At 35.6% G+C, this 17,234-nt stretch overlaps 1 protein-coding gene across 3 annotated transcripts in view; it reads right to left on the bottom strand.

The window, feature by feature from the left end:
- Trpc4 (transient receptor potential cation channel subfamily C member 4) overlaps nucleotides 1-17,234 on the bottom strand; it is a 205,060-nt gene that overhangs the window by 138,834 nt on the left and 48,992 nt on the right. For all 3 annotated transcript variants that reach the window (XM_070002920.1, XM_070002921.1, XM_070002919.1), the window contains exon 2: nucleotides 13,924-14,332. In XM_070002920.1, coding sequence (XP_069859021.1) covers nucleotides 13,924-14,301 — 378 coding nt within the window. In that variant the 5' untranslated portion in view covers nucleotides 14,302-14,332. The remainder of the gene's footprint in view (nucleotides 1-13,923; nucleotides 14,333-17,234) is intronic.

Raw genomic sequence — 17,234 nt, 5'->3', positions numbered from 1 at the left:
GGGAAACACATGGCAGATGACATCTATGTGAGTGCACAGTTATTTCTAATTCATTCTGTATTCATTCTGATATTATTGTCCCAAATTCTTCCTTCCCATGCCCTTGACTGTGTAGAAGTGCCCTAACACTTCTTTGATCTCAGGCTCTTGGAGAATTTTAAGTGAATTAAAATTACTAATTAAAAAATGTCTCACAAATTGCTTCCTAAATGGTTGTAGGAAGGAATTCACAATAAGAAAGAATGACAAGCAGGAGTCACCACACCCCGCCGTTAGCTGAGATGTTATAAGAAGTTTCATAACCTTTTTTTCCCTCAGTCTGATATTAGCATTGCTTAATGACTAAGTTCAAACTCCAGCTCAAACAATCTATATAGTTTCTCTCAGAGATTAAGAAATTGAAAAGAAGGTTGTAATTTGTTAACACATCATCAGCTTTCAGGGAGAAGAGGTTATATTTGTGGCTAATATACTTACAGCTATCAATAATATAATTTACAGCTATCTTCACCCTATAAAAACACCCCATAAAAATAATCCACTCCTGGTGGGTTTGAGCCTTCTCTCTCAGTACTAGATTCTGTAAGTCACTCAAAGTTTGCAACAATAATTTGCAAAACTGGTATTTCAAAATTAATTGACCTAGAAATTACAAGTGTTGAGTCTAAATTATAACAAAAATGACAGCCTTCTTTCTTAACACATGAAAAACTGGTAAAGAAAGTGCTGATGATTCAAAATGATCTAAATCTTCCTTAGTTGTGTTCCTGAAATTAAAGATTTATAAAACATTCCCTGTTTTTTTCTCTAATAAATAAGTCAATATAGCAAAATGGAAGAAAAAAAAAGTATGTTGAAAACTGTTATCTGGACTTCTATTTGTAACCTACATTAAAAAATCATCCTTAAGTAATTGTACAAAAGGGTTTTAATTCAATATGTCATTCTGAATACAATGTATCTTAATCAATGTCACCTGTTTTCATTATTCTTCTCCATCTTTCTCAACATTCCCTTCCCCTCAATTTACATGGCTCCATTTTTCACATATGTACATTGAACATTATGACTACATTTACTCAGTCTCATTCTATTCATTCATCTAGTACCCTCCCTTGATCCACACCATCAAAACATAATTTCCTAGTATTAATTTTGTACATTCGTTGTCCACAGGAGTTACACCATTGGAATCCTCCCCTGCATATATCATATTTTAAATGTTATATTTGTGTCTATTAGCATTTGAGTCTACATATGTTTACATATATATTTATAATTTAGATTTCCACATATGAGAGAAAACATCTACCCTTTGTCTCTCTGAGCCTGACTTCATTTAACATGGTTTATTCCAGGGCCACCTATTTTCCAGCAAATGACATGATATTCTTCTTGATGGATAAAATTCTATTATGTATATATTATGACATATACATATATATACATCATATTTTTTTGATTTATTCATCCATCGAGGGACATCTGGGCTATTTCCATACCTTGGCTATGTTGAGTAGTACAGCAATGAACATGGTTGTGCAAGTGTTTTTACTATGTCCTGACTTGTAATCTTTTGATAAATGCCCAAGAGTGGTATCACTACATCACAAGGTAGTTATAGGTTTAGATTTCTGAGAAATTTTCAAAATGCCTTCCATTGTGATTGTGTTAGTTTACTGTAACCTGTATTTTATTTATTTTATTGTGAAAATACTGTACAGAGGGGTTACAATTACATGGGCAAGCTAATGAGTACACTTCTTTTCAAGCATTGTAGCCTCCTCCTTTGTTTTTATAACTCCCATTACTACTTACCACTACAGATATTCAGTAAATTATAAATCTTAAATGATTCACTATTATTTTAAATGATTCACTTTCAGTGTATTATATTTAAGGGAGAAACTCAATTATGTATTGTTCACTATATCATAATGTTATTATGTACAGACTTAGTCATGGCATTTATAATGGATCTAGGAAAACTGACTCTCCAGAATCTTTCCTCCAAAGCCTCATGGGCAGGATTAGTTCACTTTCTTTCTTGTTTCCTTATAACTCACTCTTCATGTAGACACTAACCATTTTCAGTGTATTCACTTTCAGGAATATTTTGTATCTCTAATGATGGCATATACACTTAAATACCATAAATCGAAAGTGCTTTGTGTGTACAAATACAATTAACAATTCAATGTTCATCATCCCCCAGGGAACTAGAACTATAATCCACTTCCAGTTTGTGAGAAAGTTAAGACTCAAATGTCTAAGACAAGATCTTTCTTACCAGATCTCCCTTTCTCTGGAGATCCATGTCACAATTTTTTACTTCTTCCTTCCCAAGATACCTGAATGACTCAGTTTCTCTACCTAAAACTGAGAGGTCTCAAGCCTATAATTCTAGCTACTCAGGAAGCTGAGTTCTGAGTATTGAGTTTGAAAGCCAGCACCAGAAGACTCCAAACAACCACCAAAAGCTGGAAGTAGAGGTGTGGCTCAAGTGGTAGCAGCCTTGAGCAAAAGAAAAGCCAGGAAACATTTCATAGTCCAAACTCCATTACCAATACATACGTACACACACACACACACACACACACACACACACACACACACACACACACACACACACACGTAGAGTACTTTCAATCATTTCCATATTATAAAATAGAAAGACCTAAACACTAGCAGATTTGCTTTGCTATTTGGAGCTGTTCTTGTTTTAGCAGATTTTTCAGAAGGAATTGAATTCCTTTTACTCATGGGCTTTCACAACTATTTAATGTTTTTATTTCTGGCTTTCTAAGTGTGTTATACTGAGAGAAAGAGTAAAGGAACACATTCCAGAGGGATTATCTATAACTAAGGAGGACAAATGGCAAATAATTTTTTACAGGTTAGAATGACCTACTAGCATAAACCAGGTTAGAATATTGATCATTCTGCAAAGTCCAATATTTAGAAGTTCTTTCACTCAGAACTATTCAGGTCTCTGGTGATTGTCATTTGCTGGCTGGCTAGACACAATCTATGCTCCATGTAGGAATAGCTTTCAAATTCCCTGCTGTGGAGTAATAAGAATTAATTTATTTTCAGACTTGGGAGGTATTTGTGGGGCTACTTTGCATTATACAAATTAAATTTAGAGATAATTGTCAGTACTTTCATGTTAATGATTATACTAAGAAAATATCATGAAGAATTTACTTACTGGCAATTTATCTCAGAATATAAAGCAAATATGGTGGCCAATGGCTTATTTAATTATGTCCTACATTCAGGAACAACTTGATAGGAGAAGTGAATATTTTAATATTTTATTCTTTCTCTTCTTCTCTGTTCTGTACCTGCTACCCTGTGGTTTAGGCTCATTTTACTCTCTATATGATTTACAGACTTACAATATGCAAAAGTACTATCAAGATCTATGATTTAGCCAATCGCCAGATGTAATGAAAACAAATAAGAAAGAAAAAAAAACCTCAATTAAGTTAATCACTAAAGAAAGTTTAAACCAGATGCTGGTGACTCATACCTGAAATCTTAGCTACTCAGGAAGGGTAAGGTCTGAGGATCATGGTTCCAGGCCAAAATTCTGTGCAGAAAATGTGTATCGAATCCCATTTTAACAAACATATCTGGATATCATAGCATGTGCCAATCATACCAGTTATTGTAGGAAATGTAAACAAAAAACTACAGTCCAGGCAAGCCAGGACAAAATTTTTTCACTCATTTCTGGAAGCATACAAATATAGATGGGTATACATATACACACATATACATACACACATGTTTTATACATTCATATATATATGCATGTACATAATGATTCTCACTTTGCAACTGTTTATAGGGATGAGTAAGGGTAGAAAGGGGAAAAATCATGGGGGTGGATAATTTCAAAATACATCGTATCTGTGTATGATGATGGCATGAGGACTCACAATGAAAGGTGTCAATCAATAAAGACTGCGTAGAGCAGGGAAGAGAAAGCAGTAAGAAGCATTATTCTGAGTAAAATATAATATATGCACATCTAAAATACCATAGTGAAACTGCTTGTTGCAATTAATACACACTTTAAAATGATAGGAAATTAAAATAGGCCCTGTTGTGAGGTCTGTCATCAGAAGAGGAAGAGGTGAATGGAGAGGGTGAGTGAGGATGAATATAGTTGAAGTTGTTATTGTTATATCTGAGAACACTCTAATGAAACCTGTTGAAATGTTTTGGGCAAGGTTAAGTGAGAATGATTAGATTGGTGTGTTTGATCAAGGTAAATCGTATGCATGTATCAAAAGTGTCATCATGAAACCCCCTTTGTAGTTTCATTTAAAATAATAAAAATATCTAAAGCAAAAAGGTGTGGCAGAATGGCCCAGGTGGTAAAATAACTGCCTAGCAAGCACAGAGCCTTGAGATTGTACCCAGTGCCACTCAAAGAAAAGGCTTTCACTCAAGGGGTGACTCTAGGTCTCCATGGATTAGCACTTGTACACTGATTGTGTTTTGGTATACACCTAATTTGTACTAATTAGTACATCAAATTCATGAAACTGTGGAAGACATATTACGTGTGTCAAAGCCACTAAAGATAAACCAAGAAACACCGGAAGTGGAAAGTGAAATGTTGTAGAGTATCTAGTAAGAAAGTGAATTCCATCAATCTGAAAGAAATTAGATTTGTTTAAAGAACATCCCCCTCTGAGCAGTAATCAAGGCTACATTATTACTATTCATATCATCTCAACATTTTGCTTTGTTTTATGCTACCAGTACATAGTTTGGGTTGGGCATAAATTTACATTAACTTGCAAAGGCAAGTCTTCTATTTCACACTCTCTCATTTTCTGATTACATAATAGGTGGTGTTTTTAAGGTCACAAAATTATATTAACAAATCTGCTGAAACTATCTTTTTAAAAAGAAAAAGATCCTCTATGTGTACTGACGTGGAAAGAGAAATAGCAAACTGAATTAAATTCTTTACTTGCAATCCCTGAGCTGAGTGTCTGTTTCTAGTGATTATGTTTATTAAATGAACAAAGAAGTTCTGCCCGCTTCAGGGTCAGTTATCAAAGCTCAACTTCATTCTTTGCTGCATATTCTGTGTTATTAGTATAGGTGGGATTCTATAGCAAGGCAGAGATCATGGCTTATACAGTTATAATAATAGCATTATAATTCCAGTAGTATGAGTTACCTTAGAAAGTCACTAGACTTTGAAGAGGAGATAAGATCAACACATTATATCTATTCACAACCATATTAAACCCAAGCTCAGAGAGGTTCAGAGATGTCTCCAATTGGCCAGATGTGAGGAAGCCAGGGTTCTTGTCCTTTCTTGCTTGCCCTTCCATCTTTGCAACCTCCCTCCTAGCTCCAACCTCTGACCAATACATTCCTCATTAATACACTGAGATGGCAAAGGGGTGTGAAAGGCAACAATTGATATTTGCCAAGCTATTAAATTTAAAGTGGTATTATAATATCCAGGATACAGATACATAATGTGGAGTCTGAGGCTCTTTTAGATCTAACTCATATCCTAATTTAGAATAATTAATTGATGACATTAAGGGAGTTTTTTTGTAGCATTGTGGATTAAACCCTAGACAAAGACTCCATTACTTGAGCCATGCATGAGCCATTTTTTCTTTTTTTCTATTTATTTCTTATGTATTTATATATTTTGGAATTTATTTATATATTTATATATGTTAGTATTTATTTTTATGATAGCATATCCCTAACTTTGGTCCCTAATTCTAGCCTGGTACATGATTCTCCTAACTTTCTCTCCCAAGTACAACCATTACAGGCATGCATCACTATACTTCACAATCGATGATTACCATTCAAATGAGCACTATAGCTAGAACCAGGCTAGAAGGTTAGTGATATTTATGGAGCCTGGGATTCCAATGCTGATATTTCCTGGTGTGTGATCTGGGAGCTACCTAACTCAAGGCTTTATGTACCTTCATTTCCCCATCTGTAGATGGGGGTAAGCATATATACTTTCATAGGATGATATAAAGATTAAATGAGACAATACAGGCAAGAACCCTACCATGTTGTTGGCAAAATGAAAATCCAGTGAATCCTATCACCACCCCCATCCTCATGGCAAGCAAGCTCATCAAGGCTGGATGGCAGTTTTGGGTCTTCTTATTCATGCTAAGTCCCAGGTGCCAATGACTCTCCTTTCTTTTCTTTTCTTTTCTTTTTTTCTTTCTTTTTTTTTTTTTTTTTGGTCCGGTCATGGGGCCTGAACTCTGGGCCTGGGTGCTGTCCCTCAGCTCTTCAGCTCAAGGCTAGCACTCTATCACTTGAGCCACAGCGTCACTTCAGGCTTTTTTTCTTTTTGCTTATGTGGTGCTGAGGAATTGAACCCAGGGCCTCATGCAAGGCAAGCGCTCTACCACTGAGCCACCTCCCCAGCCTCTCTTGTTTATTTTCTTTTGTGAAATAAAGTCACTAGATAACATGACCTCCAGGAAGCTTCTAGACTATAAAACCCTGCACATTTTGCAGTAGATCTCATTTTCTTGCTTGTTTTTTTTTTTTTTTTTTTCGGTAGTGAGGCTAAAGTTATATTCTCCTGCTTGCTAGGCAGGTGCTCTACTACCTGAGGCATGCTCACAACTCATTTTGTTTTAGTCATTTTGGGGATAGGGACTTGCTTTTTCCTAGGGCTAGAATTAGTCTCAATTTTCCTGATTTTGGCCCTGCATTGAATTATAGACTTATATCACTACTCCCATCTTACTGGTTAGAATGAGGTTTTACTAATCCTGTTTTGCTCTGTTTAATCTCAAACCATAATCTACTGAATCTCTATCTCCTGAGTAGCTGTGGTTAGGGGCACGAACTATGATACTCAGCCTATAGTAGAGTTTTAAAGTCATATTTTTCAGGTAAAAGTCACTAGGACTTAACTGTTGAGCTAATAAAATAATGTCTATCAAAATCTTTTTACCCAAAGAGAAGGAAAAGACTGAAATGAGGAAATTATTTGTTAAACATCATTTAATAACCAGGTTAGCATAGTCTAGGTGAATACATCTAATAAGATGTAGAATACATCTAATAAGATGGTTGTAGGCATTCAGAAACTTTTAACATCCTCTAGGTCACTGGATCTAAAGGTATTAAATTATCTATAATCACCTGGGAATTTGTAAGAAGTAGAAATTTCAGGATCTCATTCCATTCATTGCTGTGGCAGCAATTGTAGGTATGGTAATCTACCAATGATCCCAAAGATGCTAAAGTTTGAAAACATAAGTGTGAACGAAGGAGGAAAGCAAATTCTGCTTCTAATAAATATTTACTGAGACCATTAAAACTGAAATGGAGTCTTGCCTTAGGAGGTAACTTTAGAGAGAGGTCTGCTGGAAACAATTAAGAGTCAAGGAACCAATCAACTGACTGAGAAGAGGCTAAGAAGTTGTCTTCTTCTATTCCCTCTAGTGAAATAAGGTACTAAAAAGGTGATCAGAGCATTCAGTAGTGCAATGTTAAAATACTGTAGCAGGAAGAATGGATTGGGATCCCATCTTTCTGTCTCAGCAGGGAGCTAAAAGCTACATATGCTTTGCACTATATGAAAAAGATAATGTGGAAGTGGCACTGTGGCTCAAGCCGTAGAGCACTCGCCTTGAACTGAAGAGCTGAGGGACAGTGCCCAAGCCCAGAGTTCAAGCCCCATGACCAACAAAACATAAAACAAAACAAGACAAAAAAAAATGAAAAAGATAATGTATTTCATTTCCACAGAAATTTTTCTTTTCTTTTCTTTTTAATTAATAAGTTTTGTTTATTGTGAAAATACCATACAGAGGGGTTACAATTACATGGGCAAGGTAATGAGTACATTTCTTATCAAGCATTGTTGCCTCCTCCTTTGTTTCCTCTTACCATCCCTGTCCTCCCACATTCCCCCACCTCCCTCACCGCCCTCACCACTCCCCAGCCAAAGCTGTAAAGTTTATTTTTCGACATAAAGTCTTGTACATGTCATTGTTGCAATGGGTCCACCTGTATCCCTATTTAAACAATTTTGTCCCTTCCCCTCCCCAAATTATACCAACATCAAATACAGTGAAAACAGGGGTTATACCGTGGGGGAGGGAATATAAAATGACAAAGAAATCATCTTATAAATATGTTAGAAACAATAGCAAGAAAGAAAAAACATTTGAGTCCTTATCTTGGGGTACATTTCGCCTAACATCAAATGGAAAGACTTGGAAAAAATTATATTAAGTGAAGTAAGGCAGGCCCAAAGAAATATAGGTCCCATGGTTTCCCTTATTTGCAATAACTAGCATATGTCTGAGACAAGCAGAAAAGGTGAGACAAGTTGCTATTCTTTTTTTTTACACAAATTGTTTTAAACCCTAAGAACTCAAACTTCTGATTTATGAAGGTCTATATTAAATATAGTAGGAAATGTTTAACTATCAATGACTCCATTACCTGGCAAAACCTAAATCTTTTCATTAAATATGGTATTGAGAAAATTATTTGATATTTTTTTATTTTTTATTTTTTATTTTTTGATGGTCATGGGGCTTGAACTCTGGGCCTGGGTTCTGTCCCTCAGCTCTTCAGCTCAAGGCAAGCACTCTACTTCTTGAGCCACAGCGCCACTTCCAGTTTTCTAGCAGTTTATTGGAGATAAACCTGGCCTGCCTAGGCTGGCTTTGAACCGTGATCTTCAGATCTCAGCCTCCTGAGTAGCTAGGATTACAGGCATGAGCCACCGGTGCCTGGATGATATATTATTTTTAATCAGAAATGTTTAAACAGTGTTTAAGAGCTAAAAGAGAAAATAAATATCAAATACACAGAAAGACAGAAGATATCTGCTTCCCTATTTTTTCTATCTTTCCATTTAATATTAATGTCTGTATGTGTATGTTTGTACTACATACACATACGTATATGTGTATCTGTTTGTGTATACATCCTAGATCCCATGCTTTTTTATTTTTATTTTTTTTGGTGCCTGTCCTGGCTTAAACTCAGGGCCTGAGTACTATCCTTGAGCTTCTTTGGTTTGAGGATAATGTTCTACCACTTGACCCACAGCTCTACTTCTGGCTTTTTGGTGGTTAACTGGAGGTATAAGTCTCAAGGACTTTCTGCCAGGGTTTGCTTTCAATCATAATCCTTATATCTCAGCAGCCTGAACAGATTGGATTATAGGTGTGAACCAATGGCATTCAACCTACCCCCCATTCTTTTTCCTAAACATATATGTGTATTAGCTTTAAGTAGTTGTTCATAGGAGTTGCCATTCATTGAAGCAGTTTATGAATACAGTGTGTATTGATCAATGTCACCTCTTCCAACATTCTAGATCTCATCCTTGATAAAACATTCTAATTATATTCCCGATGTCATTATCTATGGATGAAAAAACTAAACATGCCCAATTTAGCCCCTTAGACATTCTCTCATAGATTTTGTCTCACTTGATTGTGTTACATTTCCTAAAGTATAAGCCTGTAAATATACCTTCTCTTTTCTATTCAAATCTCTCCCCTCTTTTCTCAGTAACTGTGATTTACCACATCCAGTCACTTAAACTTCACAATGACTAACTGGATTTTCCTCTTATCTAGTCCACTTTCATCTTCTTTATTCCTATTTTCTTCTACTTCTCATTTATATTTGTAATTAGACTCTAAGCTTAGAGAATACTGGTGATGTCTCTTTAACACCCAGAACTTGCCTCTAAAAAGTATTCCTTAGTGAATGTACATAAGGAGAACACAACTTGCCTAAAGTCTTGTAGGCCTTGTGATCTGAATATGCATCTGCTTCCCGAGAAATTAATATGTGTCAATTTGTTTTTTTTAAAGAGTATATTTCTAGTTTACTCTCTTACTATGTTTTAGGCTATTAGTAAATGTTCTAATAGCAAGATTTTTTGTTTTTATTTTAGGTCCCAGTTGTTGACAATATTATCTGAGTTATATTTACTGTAGCTAGTTGGTTGGGTTTATTAATAACAACATGTGGATTGTTGGGGGGTTAATGCCTATGGGTCTAGAAACTGGATGAATTATAATAATACCAAAGATACCTTCAACAGTCACAAGAGTTATCTAAAATGTACACCTTATGAGAGAAAAATGTCCTGTCAAGAAAACATTTACTAACTAAATCACATTTACTAACCACTTTGATTTATGAGAACTGTCATTCCAAAAGATCTTAGCTTTTTTAAGAGATTTATTACCTAAGAAAGTCAAATCATAGATACACAGCTCTGCTGGGCTTGGACTGCTCAAGCCGTGTATACATCTTCTAGTGCATTGTATGTAAACAGAAAATTTCACATTGGTAAGTAATCCCTCATTATACATTTTTCCAGGAACCCTGAGGTTAACTGGAATTGAGTTTTCAAAATTCTAAAATTCAAACAAAAAGATATAATTGTTCTTTTTACTCTATGTTTTCACTGAAAAGGAATTCTAGAATGTCTAAATAGAAAAGGATTCTTGGCCAGCTGACTGATCTTAGAGAATGCTTCCAGAAACCCATGGTCTGGAATTCTTCAGAGTCCTGACAGATTACAAACCTTTACTGCCTTTTATTACTAATCATGGCTCAGATCAAGTGCCTATAAGGAGCCAGGACCTACTTGTGAGACTAGGGTTGAGTTCAGAAGTTGAACATCTTCCAGTGAACTCTCTCCTAACGTAGATCTTTCTCCAGACACCAAAACTCTTTGGTCAATGCTGATGACATTGTCTAAAGAGACATAGACATGTATATGATGAGTGCTCTCTAGAAAGACAACTAAGAAAGAATATTAATGAATAAACATGAGTCACTTATTTAGTAGCTATTTTCTTCTATACACCTCCTGCCACTTAAACTTTTCTATACCACTGGCACAGTGACTTTTGCAGACCTAAAAATGAGGGTGTACAATTATAATGCAATGGTTTAGGGGTAAAATATAACAATGTCAAAATTGTACAGTGACTAATTGTTATGATTTGAATCGCAACTTCAGAAGCTCAGGTGTTAAAAGTTTGCAAAGGATGCAATGTTAAAAAGTTGGGCTTTGAGGAAAGGTTATGAATGGATTAATCCACTTATAGATTCATAATTTAATGAGCTATTGTTAGGTGACGTAGGGTCTAGTTTGAGGATAAAAGTCATTCACAGTGGGGTCCTGAATGGTATTTATTTTTTCCCTGGGCTAACCTCTTCCTCTTGTTCTCTCCCCTTTCTGCTTCCTGGTCACCATTCGGTGAGAAGCTTCTCTCTCTCTCTCCTACATTTTCTCTGCCATATTTGTCTGCATCACCAAAGGCTCATATCAATGAAACCAAATGACTGAAGACAGAAACCTCTGAAACTGCTAGGCAAAATGAACCTTTCCACCTTATGATCATTTCTCTTGGGCATTTTATCACTGTGTTGCAAAGCTAATTAACACACTTAGTAGCACCTTAGCTTACAAACACACACAAAGGACTCGGTTATTTTCAGCTAAACAACCCAATAGTTATTTTCAGCTAAGTATTCTGTGCTTCCTTTGTGGTGAAGCACTTGGAAATAATATGAAGTATGTTTTACATACATTTAATACATGTTAAGTATATTAAATAGATTATTTATTATTAAGTATATTAAATAGATTATTATACCAAGCTAGGTTTGCTCAAGTGTGTAAGTGTACATGGGACCCACAGACCTTTGTGTTTCATTTGTGAAGCTTGAACTCGGGCCTGGGCATAGGCACTGTCCCTGAGCTTTTCAGCTCAAGGCAAATGCTCTACCACTTGAGCTACAGCGCCATTTCCAGTTTTCTGGTGGCTAATTGAAGATAAGAGTTTCATGGGCTTTCCTGCCTGGGCTGGCTTGAACCACGATCCTCAGATCTCAGCCTCCTGAGTAGCTAAGATTACAGGCTTGAGCCATTAGAGCTCGGCTTACAAAGATTTTTGTATCAGTAAAGTTTTAGCAATATAACCAAGAACCCACAAACAAACAAGCAATTCAATGAACTGAGAAGTATTATTATTATTGTGGAGTGTTGTTTGATCAGTGTTTTAGGTCAGGTAAGGGGAAATGTGTGAAAACAGATGAGCCGTAAGAGTAGACCATGGAACATAGGCTTCTGAGAAGGCTGAAAGGCACTGTGTCACAAAGTTTTCATCTTCATAATGGCAAAGGCCTTGGTAAAATTGTTTCAGGGAAGGACAGATTAGAGTAGGGACAGCAGAGCTTGCTTTCAAATAACATCACACTTCTCCATTGTCTGCCATTTAGAGCAGAGTTGTGTGTTATCAGATAGTGCAGAAATAGTGGGAGGTTGTAATAACATACATTTTAAAGGATTTTACTTGAAAAGACAGATTTTGAGCTACTGTGACATCTGTAATGTTCTTTAAATTAGTCTTTTAGCCTTGGTTCAGGAAAGTGAAAGGTTCTGTGTGTTGGGAAACAAGATGGCACAGTCAATTCAGACACAAGTCAGAGACAAAATGAAGGCTATGGAGAGACAAAAGCATTTTCCTATCCTTTCCTGTCTGATATCTCCACTCAGTAGTGATTTAAAAAATTAGGGAGATAGATAATCATAGCACACTGGATTTGAGTGCCATTTCAGTTAATTTTCTACTCAAAATAATAAGCTATCACTATATATAATAATAAGCTGTAGCTACACTTTTGCCTTTAGCAAATTTGATCTAAGCTTCTCGGCAGAGTTCAGTTGTTATCTAGTGATCATTTTGTTTCTTTCTTTTTGACTCAGTTGAAAGGAATCTACTAGAGTATGTTAAAGGGCAATCTCAAAATTAGATGGTAGAAATCTGTAGTAAGAAATTAGAATCTCAAGAAAAGGCAGGCAGAGTAAATAGAGAAATAACCAAACAAATCAGTTTAAGAGTGTAGAACATTAGAAAATAAAAGACTGAGTAAAGACACCCACATACAGACATTCAGCTACAAACACTGTAACACGTTGTATATTGCAGTGAACGGTTTACCATTCATCAATGTCTGCCCTGGGTGCTATGTTTTGCTCTTTAGTCCTCATAATTACCTTTGATTAGCCAGGGCAGGAAGTACAGGGGTGGGGACAGTGGAAGGATATGAAGGGTAGTTCATATAGTAGTTAACAATAATTCTTACTTTCACAGTTTTGATTTAGATTCTTACTTTTCTTTTCCATTTCCTGGAGTTCATTTTGATGAATATTCTTTTATATGATAAGAGGCACAGAGGCATTGTGCCTTTGTGTTCCTCTCCTGAGACTTTCCTCCATTGGTCTCACTGTGTGTGAAGGCCGAGAATCCTGTATGTCCCAGTGTATTTTAGGTCTAGCTTCCACATATGAATGAAAACATGTTTGTCTCTCTGGGTTTGGCTTAACATGATTTGTTCTAGGTCCATCCATTCTGTCTAAATGATATAATATTATTCTTTCTAGTGGCTGTGTAAAATTCCATTGTGTGTAGGTACCATATTTTTTGGATCTACACATCTATTGTAGAGCATCTGAGCTGTTTCCATAGCTTAGTCATTGTGAATAGTACAGCAATGAACAGGGATATACAAGTGTCTTTATGGTGTTCTGCCTTGCGATATTCTGGGTAGATTTCAGGGTTGATATGGCTGGGTCATAAGGAATATCTATGTCAAGATTTTAAGACCCTCCAGACTGTCCAGAATGGTTGTACTAGTTTATATTCCCACCAATAGTACAATAGGGTTCCTTTTACCTTACACACACACACACACACACACACACACACACACACACACACACACACACACACACACACACACACACACTACTGGATGCTTAGATAATTTAGAATTGAGGGAAATTGATCTAGACATACTACTAGCAGTCAAATTTAATGAACAAGTCACATGTACCTGTTTTTCTCCACTTGGCTTTTTGTGGTTCAGTAACAGCTCAACGGCTCCCACCACCTCTTTTCTGATGGCATGTAGCAAAGCATCTCCCACGTAGACATTGAAGCTTAAGAGCAGTTCAATGAGCTCCAAGTTCTCATTTTCAATTGCTATGAGAAGAGCAGTTCTTCCAAGAGGATCAATGCAGTTAATATTGATTTTAAAATAAATCTCGGCTTCCTCTAGGGACTTCTTCACGCTTGCATAGTCTCCTTTTTCCACTGCATTCAGGTAGGATTTTTCTGAGGGAGAAAGTTCAGATTCTGCTCGGACTATCCTTAGAGGAATGCGGTCTCGATAAGGGGCATTCACATTTCTTTTATAATAGAACTGAGCCATGTCTCATGCCATGCTATTTTTTTTTTTAGCTCTGAAAAGACACAAAGAAAACACAAAGGTTAGTTTCATCTATGTGTTGTTAGGGATTGTACTTCCTTTCCAAGTCATAATGGTATCTATGACCACACTATTATTATTAGCTGGTGAACTACACATCTTTGTCCATAAAAATAGTATTTATCCAGTTAACAAGAAACACAAAGCCTTAATGTAAAAGGAATAAAAAGAGGTACCTGACAAGGGATTTTAAAATCACCCTACTATAAACATTTCATTGTGACTGCAACTAAAGAATTTTAGAAATTATTTACACATATTTTCATAAGTACAGAGAGAGAGTTTTAGCAAAATACTTTGGAAATCACAAGCTGTGTTTCCTCTCTGAGGTTTCCAAATTGGATCTGGTTGTTGAAGTTCATCATTGGTCATCAGTTGTGTGAGTCATATATTTGCTGCTGTAACAATAGAGGCTAATTATATTGACCAAATACTTCTCAGCATTATCTAGTCTGTTCTTAATGTTAGTAAGCTTTGAAACTTAGTGTTAATTAATAATATTAAAGTCATTAAAACACTATGCCTGAAACACATTGATGAAAGTGTGGTTTTATTGTGGGTAAATTAATTCATTTTGGATGAACAATTATAGTAATGCCTTGATTATATCAACTATTAAGATAAATATAAGCAATTCACTTTCTAAATGAAGGAGTTGGAAAAGGATTAAACAGAGAAGGAGTGCATTAAGAAAAGATTATCTTTTACATTTCTTATCTTTATATGGTGGAAAATAAGCCATGAGGCAAGATGTACTTATTACAAAATGTATTATTCAAAAGATTTAGTAAAGATATGAAGATGAGGAAATTATTTCAAATAAAAAAGTTAAAATGAGTTAATAAAGTCACCACATTAATTTACTATCATATTAGCAGGGCTTAGTTAGTGATAAAAATTTGTGGAAAATGCAACATATTTTAACCCAATTTCTTTATTGTAATTAATTGCTCATTTCACACTTGTTACTTGAAATATTTTATTCTTGTTTGATATGTAAGTTAAATCTGCATTTGGCTTTTTTATATTTACTATGTGAAAATTAAAATAAATGGCCCAATTTGATTGCATATATTTTCGTATTAATTCATAGTCATAGACCTCATTTTGTGAGCAAATTAATATGATTTGAATGTTGCTTTCAATGTAAACTTAAATCATAGTGTTATACTATGTAATTATAACGTATAATGACATTATATATCATATATAACACATATAGCATACATAATATATAATTGTTAAATAATTATTATATAGTGTAATTTTATATGTTATAATGTATCCTTATATACTAAAGTGAATTATAGGTGATCTGAATGCCACATTTATGCCTCAGTAGTGGCATTCATATATTTGCCTTAGTCAGTGGTAACCCGTTTCCCCAATAACTCTTTCTTAGCCCCAAGTAGAAGAAGATTTGGCTTCAGAAGAACATTTGGCTTCAATGTCAAGACCCTCACAGTGTGATCTTGCTCAGACGATGGGGTTCACAGTGATAACAATCAGTATTTACAGTTGATTATAGCATGCTACATAACTTTCTCTTTTTAAAATTTTTAAATTGTGAAACTAACGTACAGAGGAGTTACAGTTACATGGGCAAAATAATGAGTACATTTCTTATCAAGCATTGTTGCCTCCTCCTTTGTTTCCCCTTCCCATCCCTTCCCATCTCCCCCCCACACCCCCTACTCACATGCCCACCCTCCCCCCCCCCCAGCCAAAGTTGCAAAGTCCATTTCTATAATCCCACTTTGCCCTTACCTATGACTTTTGGGGAGATACACAAATTGTTCTTTTAGAGCTGAATTCAAATTTTCTTAGTACTAATAATTTTTTTACTTGAAACAAGTTTTGGTTGGCAGGTCCTCAAATTACAGGCTGAAATGAAAATACATGTGCATCCACACACAATTGCAGATGCAGACACAGCCCATGTACTGTATCAGACCTTGATGTTACCAAACCAAGAATTCGATGGGGAACCACCTTTTACTTCTCGTTTTCAAAGTATAAGACATCAGTGAGAATAACAGGTTGATGCCCAGCACAGTAGGAATCCCAGAACACAGGAAGAGAACAAAGAAGGGAAATTTAACTAAATTATAAGCAAGCTCATTTAATCCAGTTAACATCTGTGAATGTAAACAAGACAGCTCATTTTTAAAAGAGTGATGGTATGCTGAAAGAAAATTACAAGCCAACACTGTATTTCAGATTTAAGCTGAGCATAAGATATGATATTAGAGAATCTGCTCTCCATCCATAAAGTGAGGAAATGGACAAGTACAAAGGAATGGGTGAGAAGACAGGAATCAATGAGAAAGGTCTTTTTAAAGCTTTTTTGGTCTCTTGGATTTGAAAAATTATAAGAACTTACCATTGAGAGAGCTGAAGAGATTTAAAGTACTTTTAAATTTTATGTGTATTAAGTAAGTAAAAATTAGGTATTTACAATGGAATATTAAAACATGCACATGAGGGTTTCAACAGAGAGTAAAAGAGAGTGAGAGAGAGAAAGAGAGAGAGAGAGAGGAAATGATAACTGAAGGTAAGAACCTTAAAAAAATGAGGAGATTATATAACTTTCCATGCTAGAATTGTCCTCTGTGATTACTTGAGGTGCAGGGAATCCTAACAGAAGGACACAACCCAAGTTCAACATTGAAAACTGCGCTGTCTAAATGCACAAGCAAGTGGAAAGTACAGATAAGGCAGACAGACTCCAAAGCTGACACACTTATCAGCAACTACAGAATTGCTGCTGGATGGAAAAATCAGTGGAAGAACACAGGAGCTGATACAGAAAGCAACTTGAGCTGAAATGTTAAAATGAAAGCCTATTCCTCATTTTGCTCTTCCAGAATAAATTT

This window comes from Dipodomys merriami, unplaced genomic scaffold (assembly GCF_024711535.1).
Source record: "Dipodomys merriami isolate MVZ:Mamm:240054 unplaced genomic scaffold, mDipMer1.0.p SCAF_6, whole genome shotgun sequence".
In the NCBI taxonomy this organism is placed as follows: Eukaryota; Metazoa; Chordata; class Mammalia; order Rodentia; family Heteromyidae; genus Dipodomys; species Dipodomys merriami.
The sequence above is the reverse complement of the archived record's forward strand: the minus strand, read 5'-3'. Positions and strand labels throughout refer to the sequence as shown.